This window comes from Pongo pygmaeus, chromosome 9, assembly GCF_028885625.2.
Source record: "Pongo pygmaeus isolate AG05252 chromosome 9, NHGRI_mPonPyg2-v2.0_pri, whole genome shotgun sequence".
NCBI classification, from domain to species: domain Eukaryota; kingdom Metazoa; phylum Chordata; class Mammalia; order Primates; family Hominidae; genus Pongo; species Pongo pygmaeus.
The window spans coordinates 96,213,206-96,238,224 of record NC_072382.2 but is presented as its reverse complement, the minus strand read 5'-3'; the positions used below and the strand labels follow the sequence as shown (position 1 = coordinate 96,238,224).

At 42.5% G+C, this 25,019-nt stretch overlaps 1 protein-coding gene across 7 annotated transcripts in view; it reads right to left on the bottom strand.

The window, feature by feature from the left end:
- Nucleotides 1–25,019, bottom strand: part of AMOTL1 (angiomotin like 1) — a 135,512-nt gene that overhangs the window by 98,437 nt on the left and 12,056 nt on the right. Inside the window, exon 1 of one of the 7 annotated variants that reach the window (XM_054437361.2) lies at nucleotides 8,827–9,210. The exons of 3 other annotated variants lie outside the window; for them this stretch is intronic. In XM_054437361.2, the coding sequence (XP_054293336.2) occupies nucleotides 8,827–8,875 (49 nt within the window). In that variant the 5' untranslated portion in view covers nucleotides 8,876–9,210. Of the gene's footprint in view, nucleotides 1–8,826; nucleotides 9,211–25,019 lie in introns of those variants that run through there. 3 more of the 7 variants (XM_054437363.2, XM_054437366.2, XM_054437369.2) reach the window with 3 other exon arrangements.

Here is a 25,019-nt window from a genome sequence, read left to right as displayed (position 1 = left end):
TCATACAGGATCAACTCTAAAAGTCAGCTAAGGTAAATTTATTCACCATTTTTATGCCACTTACCACTCATTTTTGATCTGCCAGGCCAGTCAATACCACAGGAAGATAAGCCTGACAGGATTATGTCCTTTAACAAACCTACTAGTTTAAACAAACCTGACACCGCCATTATCTTCAATGTTTGTATAAATGGTTTTGTGATGCTTTTAAAATTACTTTCCCAGGTGTCTTAATTGAAGCTTACTGTGATTTCAGGAGGCATTTTCTTTGACTCTTTTAGATAAAAAGACCATTAGACCATTTCTCTTCTCAAGAAGCTAGATTGGTTTTACATGTGTTTTTCTGCAATGAATTTAATGATATGCACTGAGTGCTGCATCCACTAATTTCCATAAAAAGCACATTTCCTAATCTCTTTGTCTGCCCTTCTTCTATTTTCCAACCTTTCCCACATCACCAGGATGAGCAATCAACCTATAACTGCAGTGATATTTAGGAGCCAGTCCCTCAGGAAACAGGGCCTTACCAGAGGATTTCATATTCTCTACTTTTCCCAAGACTCGCAGATAGAGGAGGCTTGCTCACAAAACACTTGGTTCTCAGAGCCCTCCAGGACACAACCCGTATCAGAAAGGAAAAGGCCTGCTTCATACCTGCTTTCAGGGGCCACATTCCTGGGTCATACCACCCAGAGCAGCCCTCACAGCTGAGAAGCAGCAGCTGAATGTGAGATGCCTCCTTCCTCCCTGGCGTGTGGCCACAGGGCGTATGCAGAGTCCTATCTCACAAAGAGAAAGCAAAGCGAGCTTGGAAGACAAGATATCTATCATCCCTGTCTTGCTGGGCCTATTCTGAGAAGGGTGGAGGAAAGGTGGGAGGAAGCAGGGAAAGAAGGAAGGACAGAGTAGGTCAGAAGAGGTGCAAGAAAACAGAAGTGGGAAGACCTGTTATGTGAGTGGCTATCACAATAGTCCAGGAAACAGGTAATTAGCCCTTAAACTGGTTTAGCTGTAGAGACATGCAAAGGAAGGGAAAGTATGCAAGAAGTATTTTGGAGGTCAACTGCAGGACCTAAAGACTGACTGGATGTAGGGTGGGCAAGGAAATGAACCTTATTACAGTTTACAGAACACTTTCAAAGGAGACAATAGTTAGGATGATGAAGTGTGGAATGGTATCTGAGCATGTCCAAACACTGGAGAGATGAACAAGGGCCAGCTGCCTGCCTCTCATTGACAAAGGTTGGTTCAACAGTGGAACAGATCCAAGGTGGAGAAGTTCAGGATGACCTTTGATGGTCCTCTTCAGGAGGACCTTTCCGTGCTAATTCCACCCAAGCATTTTTATTTGCTTCTCTCAAGGACCAGATCCCTGGAAGAATCCCATGAATGGAACATTCCTAGAAACAGCAGACATCTCCTGATAATGGCCTGGTAAGCTTTGCCGCCAGCATAATTCAGTTGCCATGCTGACCCAGCTTTCAAATGGAATGAGCCTCCAAAAACAGAAGTGGTAAAATGGAGTTCAAGTGAATAGAGCACTCCCAATCAGTTCATACCAGCTCTCCAAGGGAGATGTGGTACATTTCATTCAAAAATGTGTCCCTGTCTTATCATCTGAAGCCCAGTGGTGTTGCCATCAGACAACAGAGTCAACCTCACTATAGAACAAGACTCCTCAACAGAAATTGCTGCAATGATGTAGATGGCTATTAAGCACTTGAACTGGGGCTAGTGTGACTGAGGTCCTGAATTTTTCATTTCGTTTAATTTTCATTAATTTAAATAGCCATAAGTGACTAGTGGTTACTAGGGACAGTGTAGGTCTAGAACTTTAAAAAAATAGATGTGGGCCAGATCACATCTGTCCTAAACTGCTAGAAAAAAAAAGTCACAGAGTTATATTTCTCTACTCTAAGGAAGCTGAATCTCTAATATTTCAACATCTGCTCAAGCAATTTTCCAGCACTAGGCTCTCTTTGGTCCTTACTACAACTATTTATCAGTGAGCCTCCAAAACATTTCCATTTGGAAGGCCCTCAGAGATCCTAGCTTAACCATCCATCCACTGCAGGAACCTTCTTCATGACGTCCCTGAGTATGTCTATGGTCCCTGCATATGTCTATGCAATCGTTACCAAGTCCCCCAAGTAGCAATGAAACTTACCGTCAGTCAGACACTGCTCCAAAAAGATACTGATGATGCAGAAAACAATTTTAAGAAAACTATTTTACGCAAAATTTCACTTCTTATGAAGCTCTTTCACATTCACTATGTCATTTAAGCCACACAAAAACCTTAGAAGATAAATATTTAGTAAATACACTTATTGTATAGAGCCTAAGTGATTTACCAAGGCAATATGGTAGCCATATATCCAGTCGTGGCATGTCTTCCAAGGAGTGAGAGACAAATGATAGAAGAAAAAGTCATGGTCAGGAAAGTGAGGCACAAAAGAAGAGTGATTAGAGGAAGAAATATAGCTATATCAACTAATAACCTTAGAAATCAATCTATTTCAAACTCAATTACTTATAGATGCACAAACTCCATTCCAAAGGTAAGCATCTCAGTCCAGGCCCAATTTAAAGGGGCTATGTTTTAAAATGCTCATTCTTAACATGTGTTTCCAGGACCAGCAGCATCAGCATTGCTTGGAAATGTGTTAGAAATGCAGTCTTAGGCCCTACCCTCAATCAACCAAGGAAACAGAAACTCTAGGGGTGCGGCCCAGCAATTCATGTTTCAATAAGCCCTCTGGGGTATTCTGATGCTCAATCACATTTGAGAACAACTGTCCTGGAATTGTACATCTAAGACCCAATTAATTTCCTCTGAGAAGTAAACAACTTGGTCATCAAGAAGGAAACAGAGCTGCCAGTTATGAAATTTGAGACACGGCCTGGTGACATCAGCCCTGACTTATTGCACCTACAGTACCAAGCACCATAAACTCTGAACTAGCCTCCTGAACGCCGACCCACCTCCTCCTACCTCCTGTGCTCAAGGGCACAGAGGAAATCATTCTTTCATCAGAAATCATACTTTTATAGAAGCAAAAAAAGCTTTATTTATAGATAGTAATAGATTGTGAATAGAGCATCCTAGCTTCTATCTCATTCACTAAGTAGTATTTGGTACATGACACAGCACTCCCAACTGTGAAAAGGAACACTTCTCTGAGTAAGAACCGGGGTTCCAGGTTCTCAAAGAAGAGGGATACATGCAAATTTACATAACATTATAAAGTGTTTTGCCTCTCTGCTGTTTTAATAATAATAATGGTAGCAGGTATTTATTGAATGCTTTCAACATGCCCAGCACTGTGAGCATTGCTTCACTTTGCCCTCATGCAGGTCCATGAGGGAAGAACTATTATTTTCCCCATTTTACTCATAAGGCTTCAGCATGTACAATTCTGAGGTCACACAGCAAGGAGGCGGCAGGGCCAGGATATACCTGTTCTCAGTCCAAAATACTACCTCTCCTTTTTCATTTTAACATATACATAACTCTTAGTCTATTCAACTTCATTCATACTGTTTATGTTACTGAGTTTTAAGTACTGTGTTTTCACCTTCTTTTAAGCTATCATGCCATGTACTGTTCAAAAAGGTCCTCAACCACTCAGTTTATGCCAACTCAATCAGCATGTGCTCAAGAATCAGAGTAACACACTCTAAAGAATTCATGGCAATAAAGATCTAAAAACTGGATCAAAAGCAAACCAATTTTATTCCCACCATGGTTGGGCAGCATGCCCAGGGAAGCCCTCCCTGACCGCCTGGACCAAAGCGAGCCCTCTCTCCTCTCTGCTCAGAGCTCCCACAGTACATCACATGTGTCCCCATCATAGTAGTAACACATGGTAATGTCCACATGCCACACCCCTTATTTGTGAGCACTTCAGAGTGGGAACTACACCTGATAGTCCATCTGTGCATATTCGAGACCTAATAGATGGTTTATAAGCTCACCAGCAAGATATACAAACTCTTAAGACAGACAAAAGTGAACTATAACTTAAAAATAAAATGTAAAACTATAAAACTTTTAGAAGAAAACACAGCAGAAAATGTCTGAGACATGGGTCTAGGCAAAATGTTCTTAGATGTGACACCAAATGCACCATTCTTAAAGAAAAGAGGAATCTATGAACTGGACTTTATCAAAATCAAAAACTTTTGATCTGCAAAAGACCTTGGTAAGGACATAAAAAGACATGCTACATACTTGGGAAAATATATGTGCAAGCCACAAATCTGACTAAGGACTTGTATCTAGAATATATAAAGAACTCTTAAAGCTCTACAGTAAAATAAATAATCCAGTTAGGGAATGGGCAAAAGGCATGAATAGTTATTTCACCAAAGAGGATATATGGATAGCAAATAAGCACATAAAAAAGACAGACATTCAACATAATCAGCCATTAGGGTAATGCAAATTAAAACCATGATAAGATTAGAACACCTATTAGAACACCTATTAGGACAACTAAAATAGAAAATAGTGATAACATCAAATGCTAGTGAGGATGCAGAGAAACTGGATCTCTCATACACTGCTAATAGGAATGGTGTAGCCATTCTGGAAAAGTTTGGCAATTTCTTAAAAAACTAAACACACACTTACCATACAATCCAGCAATCACAATCATGGGCATTTACACTAGAGAAAAGAAAACTTATGTTCACACAAACACCTATATATAAATGTTCATAAAAACTTTATGTGTAATAGTCATGAAATGGAAAAAACCCATAGGTGAATGGTTAAACCAACCATAGTACATCCATATCATGGAACACTACTCAGCAATGAAAAGAAACAAACTATTGAGAGATGCAAAAATTTGGATGGATCTCCATGGCATTATGCTGAGTGAAAAGCCAATCTCAAAAGCTCACATACTACATGATTGAATTTATGTAACATTCTCAAAATGATAAAATTATAGATATGGTGAACAGGAGTAGTGGTTGCTAAGCATTTAGCAACAGGGTGAGGATGGGGAGAAGAGGGCCAGTGCAACTATAGAGGTATAGCATAAGGGAGATCATTGGGGTAATAAAATAGTCTGTACCTTGATTGTGGTAGCGGTTACATGAATCTACAAATGAAAAAATGCATAGAAGTACACACATAGAAATACAAATTTTACATGTGCATGTAAAACTGGTGAAATCTGAATATGCTCTGTGGACTGTACCAATGTCAATTTCCTGGTTCTGCTATTGTACTATGGTTATGTAAGATGTTACCAATGGGGGAAACTGGGTGAAGGGTACACAGGACCTCTCTACTATTTTTGCAACTTCCTATGAAGCTATGATCATTTCAAAACGAAAAGTTAAAACAAAACTAAACAGCAGACATTTTACTTAAAAACAAAATCAAAAAACAGAGGTATATAGCTGCAGTATTGGCCAGTGAGGTCTCAAACACAGGTTTAAACACACACTGTAGAATGACAGTTTTTGAAAACTTAAATCTAATTCTTCAGTATCTTAACAGGGATACATTTCCAACACCTTACAGCTACTCTCCTACTCTCTCCTAAAAGATGCGGGGGAAATGCCTGATGTGTGAGCCCCTTTAGGAGTCCAGGAGTCCTGTGCTGAGTGTCCAAAATGAATATACCCTAAGGTTACACAAGGCCTGGCCATGAGGGCAAAGCCAAGGGCCTCACAAGTTAAAGGAGAACTCAGCTTGGTGCCAACACATAAACCAAGAGCAGGAGTGGCTTCCTTCCAGCAAAAGTAGAGGACTGCCCTACCCACAATGGCCAAGATTTACATTGTACCTCTCCTTCAAGACAAAACAAAGCCAAGCCAACAAAATTAACTTTAAAAAAATCACTAGGCAAACAAAAAAACAAAACAAAACATAAAACCACAACAACCTCAGACTATTTCCAACAAACCTTGTAATCAAATATCTCCCTTTAGTTGACCTCCACGCTACCCCTTGCTTTTCGAGGATTTTATTACCTACTAAATTCTGAGTCATAAGAACCTGCCAAAATTAATGAAAAATAGGAGAAAAATTATTCAAAACACTGCAGAATTTTCTGACCTGAGCTTCCTTATGCATTTAAAATGCAGATAGCCACACACCGCGCCCCCCCCCAACCCCCACCAAAAAGAAAAGAAAAGAAAAAAGGTTACTTTGGGGGAATTTTATATATCAGAAATATTAGCAGGTCTTACAAAGTTATTTCTTTTTAATTTATTGGCCTGAAAAATCAAACTTTTACAATTTTCACTAGCAATTCCCATTTCATGTCATTATTTTTTTCAAAAGTCTTGGTTTTATCATTTTCAAAGCATTTTCACAAATTACTATGAAGAAATGCAGCACTGATACCTAGAGGCTGTACCTTTCAACAGAACTCTCACCAGCCAGAGTGCTCATTTCAATTACTTCAGCCATCTTTTCCCTAGGCCCTGGGTCCACACTTTTCCACAGCGGTAGACATCAGAAAAGCTGAGCTCTACCCACAACAGCCTCTAGACTAACTGGCCCAGGGCAGACACTCTCAAGTCTGATCAGCGGAGTGCCTTCCCGTAAAATCACTCACATTTCTGCATTCATGTGTTTTTCTTAACGACAGCACTTTAAAATCTCATTTAAACTGAAAATCCTCCATTAGCCTCCGTGAAAAGATGTATTTTTAAATGCTTTGATCTCCACATGCCCTTTGGAACATTAGTATGCTGCATCCTCCATCATCTGCAAAGAACCTGAAAGACCAAGACTTCTGTGCATTTTAAAAAGAAGGGGGAGGGAAAGGGGAGTTACAGGTACAGCACCTTCTCTCCTATCCACCTACAGGTTTACAAAGGTTTCCTTATTTATCTTGAAAAATGCATCACAGAAAAACAAAAGTGCACTCCAAGAACTAAACATCCTCATCCCTCCCCCCAACCCCCACCACCATCATAAGGAAAAGTAGAGCCTGTATAAAGCCTTCTACTCTATGTCCTACCCTTTTCATTCTGGTCGAATCAGTGTTTTCCTTCATTCTAGTCAAATCAGTGCTTTTCCACCCTTTACTAACAGTTCCAAGTATATTAAACTACTGTTCCCACATTATTCTCATAAAGAGCCTTCAAAGTAGATACACTATAAGGCTCAGAGCACCTTACTAGGAAATAAATGTCAGTTGCTCTAGATTCTTTAAGACCTTGCAATCTAGAGAGCTCCTTAATCGTTAACCTGCGTCTGACTTCCACAGCTGCCCGGGCCCAGGAGTGGTAGGCAGCCAGGGGAAATTTTAGCCAGTTTGGCAGTGACCCATAGGCCAGTTTTGGAAGCAGGGAGCCATGATTGTTTAATATTTCAAGCCCTGACTTTTTGCTTCCCGAAAAGGAAGGAAATTTTCTGGAACTGTAGCTACTAATATCCCTTTATTCTGGTTTAATTCGTTTATGGTGAGCAGGTTAGCACATTACTGTTTTGGTTAGCCGAAAGCATCTTCGAGGTATCACAACTGGCTCTCGAGACCACGTACCCCACCACCACCAAGGCCTTCTATAAGCAGTACAAAAACTCAATTCTCATAACATGCCTCAGGAGAAGAAAATGGGCAACCAAGGCCTCACAGAGAAAGGGAGCTGAGGGACCACGGGGACAAAACGTTGGGTCCAAACCGCATCGTCTCAGGAGGCCGCACGCTCAGGGCCCACCTCTGAAACCCCAGTCCAGGTCATCCACACGCTAGCCCGGCCAAAAGGTATTTGCCACGCGGAGACAGGAAACCAACACCGAAGGCAAAAAGGCAAAAATCTTCGAACAAAAATGGAAAAGGAAAGTCTTCCTAGTCATCAATAAAGATAGGAAGAGTAGGGTGGGCGAGGCGCGGAAGCTTTGAGCAGAGACCCGGGATTCTCAGCCTGGGGCTCTGAGAGGGGAAACTTGGACACGTCGCCGCGAGCGCAGTCCAGGTAGCGGAGGCCCTAGAGGTGCGCGCCGGGGCTCGTCTGCTCTGACGCCGCGTCCTCCAGCCCGGCCGCCTATGGGGCACGCTCGGTCCCTGTCCCGGCACTGGGCCCCCATTCCGCTCGGCTGTCATCAGCCGACGTACCACTCTCCCTCCTGCCACAAATGTCACATTCCAAGAAAAAACAGTTCCATTTGGAAAGTTTAAATTTTTTTCCCCCTGAAAGCAGATTATTGTAAAGGCAGCCCTAACAGGCAAGCGGGAGCTGGATGTAACTCTCCAGTTTGTCAAAGAAACTTGTCTGGGGAGAGAACAAAGGAGCAGCAGCTAACGCGATCCGAGCGTCTGGGGCTGGGGTGCGACCCTTTCGTCGCCCCCACCCGCCAGAGCCGGGTCTGGCCGGCGGGCAGAAAGGGTCCAGTCCAGAGCGCCAGAGCCCGTCGGGCGGGCCGGTGCGCGCGCCTTTGTCTCGCGCCGGGGAAAGCGGCACCGGACACCCCCTTCCGTCCCCTCCCTCGCCGCGAGACCCGCGCGCGGGCGCGGGCGCGCCTCGGAGTGTCTGGCCATACGGCTGCGCCCCTCCGGAAAGGCCAGCCCCGCGTCGGGCGCGCAGCACCCCGGGGCCCAAGCCCCGGGGCCACAACTTCAGTCAACGTGGGTCGCGGGGCGGCAAGGCGCTGAGGCCCGGCCCGCAGGCAACTGGACCTGGAACGGGGCAAGGGAACGCGCTTAAAAACAACAATCTGGGATCTCAGCCCCGGGCCCCCAGAAGCTGCCCCCTTCCCTGAGCAGCAGGGGCCGGGGGAGCCCGGGACGACTGGGTTCTTCGCGTGAGAGACTCGGAGACGCCCTCTCGGCACCTCGAGTGGGGGCTGGTTACCTTTCACTGCAGGCTCACAAGTTCCCCGGCGCAACTTTGCCCTCCACATGAGGCGATCATGGCTAGTTCAGTCCCTCGGCTGGGAAAGGCGGCCGCCGGGCAGCGCGCAGGACATGACCTGGGGCAGCGCGGGGAAGTGGCGCCGGACAATCAACCCCATTCACACAGGGCTTCACCTCCAGCCCCAAACCCGACAACCGCTGCTGGGTCCTAGAGCTTCTCGCGCGCTCCCGCCGCCGTCCGCGCTCCCCGCTCCCCGCGCGCGGGCCGGGGAGGGTCGCCTGGGCTCGTCACTATAATCCTACACTCCACCCCCGCCGTGGCGCCCGGCCGCTGGGCCCTAGAGCCCGTCTGCAGTCACCCGCCGCCCCTCCCCGGGACGCGAGACTGCCAGGCCGAAATTGCCCGGAGCTCAAGCTGACGTGTCTCCCTGAGACTTAGGAGGGCGACAGCCTCCCTTGCTTTGTCCCCTGCCGGGTTTTGATCAATTTCAGACTCACGAGTTCTCCCTCCACTTTGTCTTCCTTCCCCACCAGCCCAATGCCGGCCAAAATTCTGTTTCCGGATCTGCCCAAAAGTCTAGATCTGCTTAGGTTGTTTTTTTTTCTTCTTAAGTGGAATTTCCAGGTGGAAAGTGGCCACACTTTTCTCAGCATTCCCCAGGCCCCAGTGCTTCCATCACGCACTTGAGATTGGGCGATAAGCTGCTACTATGTGCTCCGTTGACAAACAGAAGGGCCAAAACAGACCTGACAGCCTTGGATATTAAATGTGTTCGCAGAACCGTACATCCTCTGGCCACAAATCCCCAGGCTGTTATTTGCCTGAGTAGAGGTAAAGAAAGTAAGCGACTCTGGGAAAATGTTGCCCCACCTCTTAAAATCAGGCTGTGCTGAGAACTACTCATCCACCTCATTATATTGGTTTACACTGGCTGCTCTCTGGAGCCCTGACCTGGGGTGCCCGAGCCTGCCCCATAGCACTTCTGCCTGGCTTTTTCCGGGCAGCTCTACTGATTGGAGAAGAGAAAGCTAGGTAACTGTGCAGTTGCTGCCCAGGATGTTAGTGGGAGAGTTAGCGCACACCAAGCCTCTCTTATCTGGTGCTCCCTGCCTCTGTTTACCTGCTATCTAGGTCCGGCCTTCAGGGACTCCTCCCTGGATTGTGGCAGTTCCCTAACTAGACTGCTAGCAGTTTTATCTCTCATCAATTCTGGTGGGTTGCATGTCCTGATTCTGATTCCCCTGATGGGCCCTCCTACTGAGTAAACTCTGCTCTCAAGATAAAGCCCAAATGTAATCATTTAACAATTATTTATGAAACACCTACTCCATTTAAAGTCATCTACCCTGGTACACACAAAAGAAACTTAGAGCAGCTGACCAGCCCTTCAAGGATCTGTTATCTGTCTAAGAAGACAAGATATGTGAACAGAAAACAGGCAAGCAATAAAGCAGGAGATCCAAGTACTGCAGATGCTTGGGAAGGGCGGAGAGAGGCACTAACTTTACACAGAAGGAAGAGCTTGGGAAGGTGGTGGAGTTCAGACACAGCAGGAAGAGGAAAAGGCAGCACTGGGCAAGCAGAGGCAACAGCCAACAGGGAGATGACAAGGTCTGGGTGCTTGGGAAGAAGGAATAGATGAAAGGGTTTTTACCAGAAACGAGGAGAAAACAAGGGAAGACAGAATAACAACATCACAAAAATGTAGGCCTGGAAAGAATCGAAGAAAGTGTCAACTAAACCTTTCACTTGCCGGATGAAGCTCAGGCATAGCTGTTGAATGACTTGTCCAATGTTACAGAACAAGTTTAGTAGCAAAGCCACGTATAGAAACAACTTCTGCCTCAATGTGCCTTGTATTACACATTGTGAACCCTGAATCGCAAATTAGGAGCTGAAGTGGTTATCTTATGGACAGTGAAGGGACCACTGATTCACCTAGCATTTGCGCGAATTTAATACAAATTGGGGAAGAAGTGATGGATAGAAAAAGAAGAAAGGAAACTAATCTTTACTAATTGCCCACTCCTAGAAACCATCCTATAGTCTAGGAAGCAGCAAAATTTCCAAGTTACAACCAACAAGTTTAGAACAAAACAGTCATGAGCTGAGTCGTAGCTCCACCATTCAGTATCTGTGTGACGTTGAGCAAGTTGCCTAACTTCTCTAAACCTCAGTATCCTTTTTGGCAAGATGAAGAAAATAGCATCTCAAAGAGTGGTTGTGAAGACTGAATAAAATAACAAATGTAAAATACTCAGCACAATGCATGTAGTATTCAATATACATTTGCTATTATTATTTCAAGAGACTATCTAGGATAGTTGCAGGAAGCAATGATAGGTGAGGTTGACAGAGGTGATAAAAAGGAAATGAGAGATACCATATCTTTGGAGATAACAAATGTCATAAAGAAAGTTATCAAATCTTTGAAGCAAGCAAGATTTGATTCTTCTCATTGACTAGTTGTTTATCCTGGGGAAAAGGACAAAGTAATCAAGTTAACCTAGGCTTTGAGCCCAGTCATAGGAAGAATAGATCTTGCAGTCTTAGAAGAATGGATCATTAGACCAAAGACAGATGAAGCACAGTTGAGAAGAGGAAACGGTTTGAGAAAGATGCTGAGTGACTTACTGTCCTCTGGGCAAGAGGAAACAAGGGACAAGGGACTGGATGAGAAGTTGAGGACAGAGGTGTAGAGAAAAAGAGAGATGAAGCTTTGAAGATCAGTTCGTTTGGAGAATGTCCACAACTGGAAAATAGGGAAAGAAGGAGGGAGAAGAGGAAGAATCTGGAGAAGTAGAAGAGCTGGGAAAAGGTAAAGGCATGGAAGCCAGAGGAAGTTTTAAGAAGTGGGTCCTTCTATCAAATGCTACAGATTCTTAGACCTGCAATGAAGTGCTAGGCACAGCTTGTGGGTTCAAGAATATTCTGATTCAATCAGGTGGACCTAGCCTAGACTCCTCAAATTAATACCCAGTAATCAGATACATGGAAGCACAGGCAGAAAGCACTGCTGGAGACCAATGTTTCCCTCCTGTGCCTTAATTTCCTTATCTGTGAATAAGCTCTACATCAAATGCAGAAAACAAATAATCTTTTCAGGCCTTAACTTAGTTCCTGAATCTATTGTTCAGGAACTAAGGCCTGCAAAAAAAGACTTTGAATTTGACTAGCAAGAAGTTATCAATAACATCTTTCAGTAAGCACACTTGGCTAGAGATTCTGATGTCTGGTTTGTGTCTAATGGAAACAAAGTATGTTTACAATAAAAATTGAACACACCTTCACTAACAGCAAGGTAGTGAACCAGTCCACATCTGTGCTTTCTTTAGATCTATGCACTCATCCTAAAGGTCAGCATCCTTTCTAAAGTGACCCAAGTTGTCATTTACTCATTCCTAAGAAAGTTAAGAAGATGATGGGCCAATTTTAGTGATCTTTGGGGCAGCCCAGAGAGCAGTCTTTCACTCAAAACAGGACGAGTACCAGGATGTTCCAGTGATACCAAGCTGTTCCCAACAAGCATAGAGGCGGGAAGAATGTTGAAGTAACAGAGGCATCTGGATAGAGGAGAATGAGCAGGGCCTTTACAGTAAGACCTGCTTCTAGTCCATGTTCTATCTATTTCTAGACACGGAGAGCCTCAGCTTCCTCCTCTATAAAATAATAACACTTGCTTCATAAACGTATTGCAAGGGTTAAATGAGATAATACAGGTCAAGTGCTGGGAACATCTAGGAATTCAGTAAAAGTTAGAAACCCTCCTCTTCTCCAGTAATTTGAAATACCAAGGAATTTAAATACTCTATTAAAATGCAAATCTCTTTCCCCTCTCACTCTTCTCAGCACCCCTTCTTGACAAACATTTAAAGTCCTTACCAGTTAATACTTTGACTGAATGGGTCCTAAGAATGGGCTTGGGCTTGCACAGACAGAGAAGCCAAACAGCAAAAGGATAGTGGATGAGCATGACTACATAAGGAACAGCTACTACACACAGCCTCACCTGGGACCGTCACTACAATTGGTAGTTCTCCATTAATGAACTGTTGAATAAACAAACCAATGATTGAATGCACCCAGGCTGCTTTGATCAAAATGCTTGTTTTGCTCCTAGAACAAGTAAGGATATTTTTTAAGTTCAATTTCAAGCACTTTCTGAAGTGTAACTTATGAAACCAAAGCATGTAAAAATTTAAACTCCTCATGTTCCACCTCCAAATTTCTGAATCTCTAAAGGTGCAGTCCTAGAATCCACTCGAAATGACTCCTAGCACATTGAGGTTTCCAGCTGGCTCACTGGGGTTAGTCACAGTGCTCCTGCAATTCACTTTCAGAAGTATTTACTACATCAGAGTGTAGTATGCTAAAGATAAAAAATGATGGTGAACACACTAGAGATTAGACACAAAGCATTATGGGAGCATAGAGGAATGATGCACAGGAAAAAAAGGGCAGGTTCCAAGAAATCCAGGTGCTGAGAGAAGGAGGATATTTCGAGCAAAGGCATGGACACAAGGAAGGAAAGCATATGCTGCCATGCTTCTAAACACCTTTTCTTTTAATCTCTTCTTTTTATAAACATCAAATGGTCACATCAACCCCAGAGTTAATAAACCCCTATATGATCACCAGGTGAGAAGTTTTTTTCCAAGCTTTTTTTTCAGTTCTCTGTTTTACAATGGCAATACAGCAGACCTTTGCACAACACAGGTTTGAACAGTGCAGGTCAACTTACACACAGATCTTCCTGCACCTCTGCCACCCTGAGCCAGCAAGCCCAACCCACCCTCTTCTTCCTCCTCCTCAGCCTACTCAATGTGAAGATGACAAGGATGAAGACTTTTATGATGATCATCTCTTCCTTGTGATTTTCTTAATAACATTTTCTTTTCTATAGCTTATTCTTTATTGTAAGAATACAGTATTAATATAAATAACATATGAAATATGTGTTAATTAACTGTTTATATTATCAGTAAGGCTTCCAGTCAACAGTAGGCTATTAGCAGTTAAGTTTTTGGGGAGTCAGAAGTTATATTTGGATTTTCAACTGTGTGAGGGGGTCAGCGCCCGTGACTCCTGCATTGTTCAAGGGTCAACTCTAGTGTGTTTTTTCCTGCCTTTTTCTAAATATAAAATCATATTCTCATATAAGCTTTTTCACACAGCACATGCCTCCTCTGAAGATTCTGACACATGCCCTGCCCTGCAAACTGTTGGCAGGAGCATAACTCAGGGAATACTGGCAGTGTCTAAAGCAGAGGGTACTGAGTGTACATTGTCGTAAGGAGAGGAAAGGGCAAGGGGATGAGCCTTGTCAGGACCAAATGGTCTCAGAGTGAAAGAATGAAAAACAAAAAGGAGGATAATGTGGAAGGCAAGTGGGAAGATACACAAGGTATGACATTTGTGTAGTTCTGGAAATATCAGGTGCCTGTGGATGAAGAAACTGCTCCTGGAACAAATAAAATGTTATGTAACAGAAGAGATCATTTGAACACCCTGCTCCATTTGAAGCTTACCAAGGACTCTGTATGGATTATGAAAAAAGTTTCCCAACAAATATTTATTTAAGTACCTACTGAGGACCAGGCTCTGTGCTACCATGCTACATAGGTAGTTTGGCTGGATTATTAAGTTATAGATCTGAGGCCTGTTTGTTGGGATGTTTTTAGTTTCACACCCATAGTGACACACCAGTCTCTTCTTGCTTGACTGCTTTCTCCTGTAAGCATATTACCTAATATGCACTAAACACATAATTTTATCTACATAAACACAAGAAACTGAGGATAGATATGCTGATGTCCAGAGAAAATGCACCTGTAACAAATGGGGTAAGGAAGAAGAGTAGAGACGTTGGCCCCAAACAAACTGGTGTCAGACCCGGACTGAGACAGACCAGCTGTAAATATAAAGATCCTGGCATGGAGTAGATATTCAATACATGATAGTTATTCTAAACATGATTTGCTACTACTACTACGGAAACCTTGGGAGTACTGAAAACTCGTAATACTTTTTTGGCTGATGTTATTGCAGGGTTTCTCAACCCCGGCCCTCTGACATTTGGGGCTGATGATTCTTTGTTGTGAGAGACTGCCCAGTGCCTTGTAGGGATGGCCTCTACCCACTAGATGCCAGCGGCAACCACCCCCTCTACCTTCATTTATGAAAACAAAAACTGTCTCCAGACATTGCCAAATGTCCCCTAGGGGACAAAATTGCCTCTGATTGAGAACCACTGACTTAGTTGATTAATTGATGTTGCCCACTTTAAAAGAAGCTCCCAAGCTTCTAATCATATTGATCATTCCAATGAGATACTGGGTGAATTTAATTGCATACTAATAGACAGCAGCTTCAGTTCCATCCACCCTACAATATATCATTCTATTATGATTGCTTCCCTTTCCTCTTTTCATGAGCAAAATAGACAGCAGCTTCAGTTCCATCCACCCTACAATATATCATTCTATTATGATTGCTTCCCTTTCCTCTTTTCATGAGCAAAAAAACTAATCATGTTTTCCTCTCTGATTTCCAGTGATGATATAGACACATTTTTGTTTCTAAAACTGGAATCGTACTGAGTTTCTAAAACAACAACATAAAGCCACTATTAAAAATAAGGAGTTTCACAATAGCTAAAGATCAGAATGTTCACCCTAAAGAACCCTTGTAATCCCCATTTTGAAAGTAATTATTGGATGTTTATACTGAAAACATATATTTTCAGTTCATAGATAGAAAGAACAGTGAGAGAAATGACCCCTCCACAACCTGTACAGCAATTTTAGTTCTTCTCTCTCCAGAATATGCACTACAGACCAACAGGTCTTACACCTTTTTAAAAGCCAAGGAAAGACAGAGAAGTGGGGAAATTCTCACCATTCCTAATGGCTCCAGACACTCTAGATGGTTCCATTCAGGAGAAAAATGTGTTTTACAGCATAAACTCAAAGTGAGGGAAGAAGTTAAAATTCATGTCTTAAATGTTCTATAAGTTATCGATCAAGAAATCAGAAAGCATTTATTGCATCTCAGCCATAGAGCCAGTATCATGCTAGGTACAAGTCTTCAGAAAAGTCCAAAGTATGGATTGGGAGAGAGAGAGGAATAATTAAAAATAACTAGACAAAATTAGAAATAACTAGAAAAAATTAAGTCCTGGCCAGGCGCAGTGGCTCATGCCTGTAATCCCAGCACTTTGGGAGGCCAGGGCAGGCGGGTCACTTGAGGTCATGAGTTGAAGACCAGCCTGGCCAACATGGTGAAACCCTGTCTTTACTAAAAATACAAAAATTAGCCAGGCATGGTGGCAGGTGCCTGTAATCCAAGCTACTCAGGAGACGGAGGCAGGAGAATCACTTAAACCTGGGAGGCAGAGGTTGCAGTGAGCTGAGATCACGCCACTGCACTCCAGCCTGGGCGACAGAGCAAGACTCTGTGTAAAAAAAAAGAAAAAAGAAAAAAGAAAAAAATTAAGTCCTAAATAGAGGATTAACTGAAAGCACAATAAAGTTTGAAAGAAGGCAAAGTATGTGAGAACTATAATGGTTCATTCATTCATTCAGAAATATTGGCCGAGCACATTGACTTATTCCTGTAATCCCAGCACTTTGGGAGGCCAAGGCGGGAAGATTGCTTGACGCCAGGAGTTCAACACCAGCCTGAGCAACATAGTCAGACCCTGTCCCTACAAAAAATAAAAACAAAAATAAAAAATTGACCAGGTGTGGTGGAGTTTGAGGTTAAAGTGAGCTAGGATGGCACCACTGCACTCCAGCCTGGGTGACAGAATGACACCCTGTTCCCCCAACACCATCAAAAGAAAAATTATTGATTACACTGATAATCCACGTACTCTGCTAGATGCTCAAATACCCTGGTATGGGCTTTATCTTACCAAAACATATAAGTAAGTCTACAATTACAAACTGGCCTATGTGCAATGAAAAAAAGGAGCAGACTAGGACTGCAATAACAGAGGGGTTAACAATTAGGGAGAAAGTGGCCATTTAGAGAGGATGAAAAGGGAAGCCTTCTCCAAGGAGATATGTAAGTAAAGACCTAAAAGACAAGAAGGTTTGGCCACATAAAGGAGGCAGGAAGAGCATTCCAGGCCAAGCAAATATCATGTGCAAAGATCTTGCGGCAGAAAAATTCTCAGAAAGCTCCAGGAACTTAAAGGAGGCAAAGGAAGTATAGTCCCTGCAGGTACCCTGTGCTGAGGATGCAGGGATGGCCCAGGAAAGCTCTTTAGGAATGTTACTTGTCTCCTTTACCTGGGTGTCTGGGAATGGCCCCGTTCTATTCAACCTATATGATGTAAGGTATATACAACAGGGGTTTCAAATTAAATAGAGGAGAGAAAGAGAACATCAGAAAATGGCCAGTTTGGGATAAACAACAATAAAAAGATTAAATGGAAACAACCTGAAAGTAAACTCCACAGTCTATGTATTTGATTACAATAGCTACCCAAAAGATGCAGCCTCTTTAGAGCTTTGACTGAGTCCTGTTGAAAACAGGAGAAGACTCAGAATCTTCAGTGCCATTAGGGCAGTAGTTCTTAAACTTTAGCTGTATCAGTATCACCTGAAGGGCTTGGTAAAACACAGATTGCAGGGCCCGGCTCCAGAGTTTCTGATTTGGTAGGCCTGGATGGGGTCCAAGAATTTGCATTTGCAACAAATTCTCTGATTGTGCTGATGCTGCTCGTCCATGGACCACACTTTGAGAACCACTGGTTTAGGATATTTGAGGGCCTATATTTCTATGCACTCAGAATTTCAACCTAAATAAGGAAACAGGCACATGATATTGTACGAGAAGAAAGATCCTAGTCCAGTTTTCTATGTTGAACTGGCACATATGGAGTGTCTCCTCTGAACCAGATGATTTCATTCATTATCTCATTCCATCAATATGGTAGATATTATTACCCATGTGTTACCCATGTGGACTGGAGGCTAGGCGAGGTCCTCTGAATTACCTGAGATCACATGGCTAATAAGTAACAGAGCCAAGATTCAAGATTCAAGTCTGGTTTTTGCAGAGCTCTTGCCCTTTTTTTTTTTTTTTTTTTTTTGCACCTAAATGATGAAAAACTTTACTCTGCGTCAAGGTATCTGGAAAATGAAGCTGCATTTGGGGCACATTATAGATGAGGAATGATCCATATATGGTGAGTAGAAAACTCAATTATAGAATTATTTCTTAGCTAGTACCAGATACTCCAAATTACAAATGCTTAAGTAAAAGTAAAATATGATTTGCCATACTAAAAGTCTAGAAGTGAAATATGACAGAATTTAAACCAGCAGATATAAATGCACCACCTATGTGTATATTTTTTAAAAATCAAATATTGAGGAAAAAAATCAAATATTGAGAAAAGCTCTGGCCTTAAACACATCTCACCTGAAATCCAACCAGAAAGCCAGTCCATGATTTTAGCAAATTTTAATTCATTGTATGAAAAAAAAATTATGAATGCTAGATGAATCCAGTGACAAAAAGGGCACTTTTTTGGTTAAAACTACAAAAGAAACTTGTTTTCTGAGAACATTAAGGAAAACATTTTAAGTCATTTTCAAAATGTCTAATTGATATGATCTTCAGAAAAAAACATATCTAGTCTGTATAGAAATTCATCTTGGAATAAGAATGAGGCAGAGTGTTTTTTTAAAAGCGTTATGTATATATATGCCCTTCCGGTCAGTGTAACATGACTGTGATCATCTTACAAACAAAACTCAAAATCAATTCAGAGAGCGGCGTGGCCTTGGAGACCACACACACCCAACAGAGTTGTACATACTGGGCTTTGCTGTCAAGTTAAGGAGTGAGCAAATGAGTTCAGTATCAAAGGTCATGTTTTCACAGTCATTCAAATTATATCCCAAAAACTTTTCTTGTATTCTCTACTTGACTTTTCTTTCAAAGAACTGATTGCAGAGTATGCACAAATCCTGTTGTACTTTATGTACTACTTTAGGTGGGATCTAATTTTTTTTTTAATTTATCATTGCTTAAAAATCTTCAAAATAGCTCAGTGAGGCTCACGACAGTGCTGGCCACATGGAGATGTAGCCTTTTGTTGCCTTTAAACACTGTTACACCATCTATGACTGTCCCATTGGTCTGAAGTGTACTGGCAAACTAAGCATCCTGTAAGACAAGCTAAAGCTTGCTTTTTGCCAATCAGTTGAACGTCCTGCATCTCTTCACTGATGCACTTTCTCTAGGTATTGATAGTCAAAAGCACAAAGCATTTATTACGCATTCAATCATGTAGCTAAACAAAAAACTGAAGTTTCCTGAAGCCATTTAAACCAGCCATTCCAAAACCTCCTGCCACCACTTTGTTCTGTTAGTACCATCAAAAACCTTCTCAAATATAATAGAAAGAATAAATGGTAGTGCTGCTCTCCAGATATTAGGCACTGCTCCTCATCTCTGAACATTTGATTTTTTAGCTAATAACTGTGTCAAAAGCCTCAAAAAACCCTGAAATTAATTTGAAATTAATTAAATGAAATTAACAGAGCCAAGATTCAAGTCTGTTTTTGCCGAACTCTTGCCTTTTTTGTTTTTTTGAGATGGAGTCTCACTCTATTGCCCAGGCTGGAGTGCAATGGCACAGTCTTGGCTCACTGCAACTTCTGCCCCCCTGGTTCAAGTTATTCTCCTGTCTCATCCTTCCAAGTAGCTGGGATTGCAGGCATGCATCACCAGGCTTGGCTAATTTTTGTATTTTTGGTAGAGACGGGGTTTCACCATGTTGGTCAGGCTGGTCTTGAACTCCTGACCTCAGGTGATCCATCTGCCTCAGCCTACCAAAGTGCTGGGATAACAGGTGTGAGCAGCTCTTGCTCTTAACCACTATTTTATGTTGCCTCCCATCTCATGGGTACAAGAAAGATGTTTCCTGACTCCAGACCTTACTTCCCAACTGGAAAGCACTCTGAGGCCTGCCCCACTGTGGTTAGTGATGAATCTAGACAGTTTTCACAGACTCCTGGGGACTCTTAGTGGCCTGAATTTGCTACTAAGCTGTTCCGTTTTCTTATAGGAGACAGTAAGATCTATTTATTAAGTCTCCATGTAACCATTATGCTAGGCATGTTATAGGCACTCTCTCTTTTTAAACCATCAGAGGCGGTTTCCTCTCTGTGGGAGGCAGTTACAGATTTTAAAACACAGACTTAGCAGTCAGATGGGCCTGGAATCACCCCTCCTCTGCCACTTATTAGTCCTATGATATTGGCTGAACGACTTAACTTCTGTAAAGCCGTTTTTCCTCATTTCATAAGCAGTGGTTACAATACTATCCACCTCAAAGGACTGTGAGAAATTCATGAGTAAATTACATATAAAGCTCTTAGTCCAGTGCTTAACTTACAGCAGGTGTTCTAGAAATATTAACTATTATTAACCTGTTAGCCATTTTCTTACCAAATATGGTCATTTTCGTGGAGTTTTAATTATTGCTGTGCTAGACTGTGCTAGACACATAGTTCCTTTTTGTTTATATTTCCTGAGTTTCGGGCAGATCCTGGAAACATGAATAATTGTCATCTTGATTTGAGCTCCCCATCCCCCCACCCCAACAAATAGGAAAAATATTTCAAGATACCATAATAGACAAAACAGAAAAAAAAATGGGCTAGGTTAGGTATTTTTGGTAAATTAGTAATTATAACTAAACCAAAATGAATATTAATTAACTGATTGATATAAACTCAGGCAAGGGAGTTGAAATCAAGGGGTCTAATGGTCCCACAATGCCACGTATTGGCCAAGCTATATGTGAGGTGATGTGCTCATGTCTCAGTGCCAAATTTTAAGTGAAATGTTTCTGAGCTAGAAAGCACTCAGAAGGTGTTGAGCAGGATGGAAATGGATGGGGAAACTCGGCCATATCTAGTGTAGAAAAGAGAAGATTAAGACATAATAATAATGACAACCTTCAAATATTTCAAAATCTTTTAGAAATGAGGAATAGACTTATTCTGTATTTGCTCTGTAACACTATATAGCAATAATGTTTTTCAAACAGTAGTTGGTCACCCAATTGTGGGTCATGAAATCAATTTAACAAGGTCCTGACCCGCATTTTAAATAAATGAAATAGAATATAATAGGAAATGCCGGATGCAGCCGAATAAGAGTAATTGCTATTCCATGAAATTCTGTTTAATTATATTTATATTTGTATTTGTGTTTGTGGGTCTAAACATAAAATATATCTTTATGTTGGGTCATAATAATGATACAGAAGGAGGGCAGGGAAGTGCTGGGTAGAGAAGGGCGGGGTCCCTGGCAAGGGCTCCATCTTCGGGCCTGTGCCCACAAACCTAAATGAGGACAGGCATTTCTGTTTTTGCACCCAAAAAGCTGCTTTTGGCCTGCCACGCCCCCATCCTGTGCCCATAAAAACCCGAGACCCTAGCGGGCACAGACACAAGCGGCTGGACGTTGAGAGGAGCAGAAGATCACACTACCAGACACCATCCAACACTGCAGGCCATCGACAGCGGAATTTGGTTGGGGGCAGTCAGAGGAGAGTCTGGCTGCTGAGCAGCCTGACTCCAGCGGAAGGCCACATTCCAACTCCATCCCCCTTCTGGCTTCCTGTCCACCTCATTCAGAGCTACCTCCACCACTCAATAAAACCTTGCACCCATCCTCCAAGCCCACGTGTGATCCGATTTTTCTGGTACACTAGGGCAAGAACTCAGGATACAGAAAGCCCTCTGTCCTTGCCATAAGGCAGAGGGTCTAACTGAGCTGATGAACACAAGCGGCCTGCAGACAGCAAAACTGAAAGAGAACACTGTAACACACACCCACTGGGGCTTCGGGAGCTGTAAACACTCAACCCTAGATGCTGCCGTGGGGTTGGAGCCCAAAAACACTCCCCACAACCTGCCTGTCTGCATGCTGCCTCTAGGAGTTTGAGCAGCGAGGCACTGAAGAAGCGAGCCACGCCCCTGTCGCAGGCCCTGTGACGAGGATACGGGAACTCCTCCCATTTCAGTAAAATAAATGTTGGAAAGCTCTAGAAGGCAAAACATGTACAACTGTGTGTAAGAAACAGTAAGTCAGGTTTCAGCTCTCTATAAAGAAATCGTTATAATAATGATCACTGTGTAACAATAGACCAGGTTTTCTCAGGAAGCGGGAGCTCCTCCCCCATTCATACAACACCTGCTCAGAAGATGTTCTAGCAGAGGCTGAGTGATGGTGCATTAAGGAGGATGGCATTGGGTATTCCCTCCTATGAGGACACTAAGATGCTCTGACTCTCCAAAATGGAGTCAATCAGACATGAGCTTCTGCTAAAAGAAAGAATGGAAGAAAATCAAAGCCTTAACATTCAGACCCCAGAAGCCATATAACCAGCCCAGGAGTAGGCAGTCTTCTGTGTTTATATATTGTGCACAGTGGAGCATGCATCAAATCCCTGAAGTTGTTCAGGATTTCTACTGTAGGAAGGGTTAATTTCAAGCATCCATTTTCTAACTGAGGTGATAAAATAATATGCATAGCAGCAATCAAGTCTCATTGATGTAAGCACCTAAATGGAGTCAAGTGGCAACTGAATACCTGGTGACATGGAACTGAGTCACCATTTATCACACCTACTAAGAGCAAGCCAAAATCCAATGCAAAGAGCAGAGCATCCCCAGATGTTGCTCCTACACCTAGGGCTGCCAGATGAAACACCAGTTGGATCTGAATTCAAATTATCTGTTTATCTGAAGATAAACAACAAAATATTTTAGTATTATGTGTCCAAAATATTGTAGTGGACATACTTATACTAAAAAAATTATTCACTGTTTATCTGAAATTCAAATTTGACTGGGTCTCCTGTGTTTAATTTCCTAAGTCTGGCAAATACCAACCTACCTACACTAGGTTATATCCCTAAAATTCCTTTAGTGGAGCCCTTAGTCTCTCATTTGGTAAACAGTGTGGAATGTCAGCTATAAGAAGCTGATAGTAGTAAAAAGCAATACTGACAAGGATGGAAAAAGGAGTGAAATGCAAGTGAGCATGGTGTAACAGCTTTGTCCCACTGAATACTACTGAGCCAAATTTAAAGACTTCTTAAGAGTAAGCAAAACAGACACTGTGAGGCATGAGGGTGTGGACAGCATTTGAGGAAGGAGATAACAAGGTTACAGTCCCACTTTGTAGCGTTCCCATGCTAAATCTGGGTTTGTATGGGAGAGAAGATTCAACTTCATTCTTCTGCACTTTATTATTCAGCATTTGGTCACAGGGACTCCAGAGGAAGAGCTCACAATGGCTGCCGCCAGCTGTTCTGAGGCATACATGATGCCGTTCGGGTCACACTGTGATGGATGGATCTCATCCGGAAAGCCAGCCTGGCCTCCCCTTGACCTCCATGACAGAGTCAGGTTCTTCTTCTCTGGGGTCCCATGTCTCCCTTGCAGTCACCATATAATAACAACAATAATTGAAATTGCTCATAGAGTGCCAAATATGTGCTAGGCACTCTACATATATTATCTCACTTAACCCCTTCCAATAACCCTATGAAGTAGATATTTGCTTTCCCATATCACAGATGAGGAAACTGAAGTCCACAGGGGTTAGATCACTTGCCCAAGGTCACGCAGCCCATCAGTGCCCACTGGCCTGAAGGAGCTAGAACTCCACGTTGTAAATGTTCCTGTTAATAGATCTTTCTTCCCAATTAAGTTACCAGTTCTTTGAGGGAAGGACTGTGTCTCACTCACCCTCGCATGCCTGAGCCTAGCTTGCAGTGTGTGGCAAGTTGTAGGCAGTATTGTGAGTGGGTCAAGCTAAGGTTTTGTAGTCAAACATACCTAGTCACAAATTAGGGTTCTTCCAAGAATCTGTTATTGAGAATCAGGGGTTTGGGTTCTAGTGACTTGCTCTGGAACTGAAGATGGTGGTTAGGAATCCTAGCAATAGAGAAGAACAGGGCTGGGTTGAAGCCCTGGCCCTACCACTTACCAGGTATGATTTGGCAAGTTATTTAACCTGTCTTAGCTTCAGTTCTCCATCTGTAAGATGAGGGAAGTAATAGTACCTGTCTTACAGGATTGTTTTAAGATGACTGACATAATGTTATAATCTAACACATGAAAAGCACTCAATAAATATTAGCTCTTTTTATTATAATGCATTTAATAAAGCCATTTGTAATTTATTTCCGTTTTCTATCTTTTTTCAATGTCAGCAAATGAATTAAGAGAGGAGAAACAAAATGGACTTCAGGGTAAGAAGCCATACTTGAGAGTGACAAGGCAAGGAGGGGAAGACAGGAAAAAAAACAAAACAAAACAGGAAAGCAGTAGAATGAGAATAATATTTATTAGATGCTAGTCATTTTCAGGCACTATTCTAAATTATTTAAATGTGCTAATTCTTTTGATCCTAATCACCCGCCTACAAGACGGGAGGGGAACCAATGGAGGGGGAGGTATCCGGTATTCACCTGAAGTTAACCCCCACCACAGCCAGACAGCGACATAAAACTGCCTGCCACACTCCTTAGTTCACAGCAAATATTCAGTCTGGAGTCCCCGTTTGAATTTGAGGGAAAATGACTTTTAGAGCTAACAGGTAAATATTTTTATAAAAGGAGCCTGAAGTCTAACTCTCTGGCTGACCAACCACAAGAGCAACAATAATGGACATTTATTCATGGTCAACAGACAGTAAACAGCAAACCCTTGGGAGACAGACAAAGGAGCCCTGGCAGGTTTACAGATCTCAGCAGTAGACTATCGTACCCCACCCCACCGGCCCCAAACCCTGTATTTTCCACAGGATTCATTCCAGACCAGGCTTTGTACCCACATGTCCCTTCTGTGTTTTCTTAAGAACCTAAAGTTTCCAAAAGCTATTTACTGTTAGACAGCAACCTGAAAGCAGTCTCAGTGTCCACTCTTCCCAGTAATCTTTTAAAAAATCCCTGAGAAAAGGTTAATAAATCTTACCATCAGGTGATCAGTAATCTTGTCTACTCTAGGTTTGGGGGTACAAAGGTCACAGGGGGAAGAGAATTAAGCAGAAATAAATGTTTATACATATTTGACATTAACTTAACCACACATATGTGCCATGGGGATAAATGTTCATATGCAGCAGTCCTGTAAGGAGTGTATTTCAGC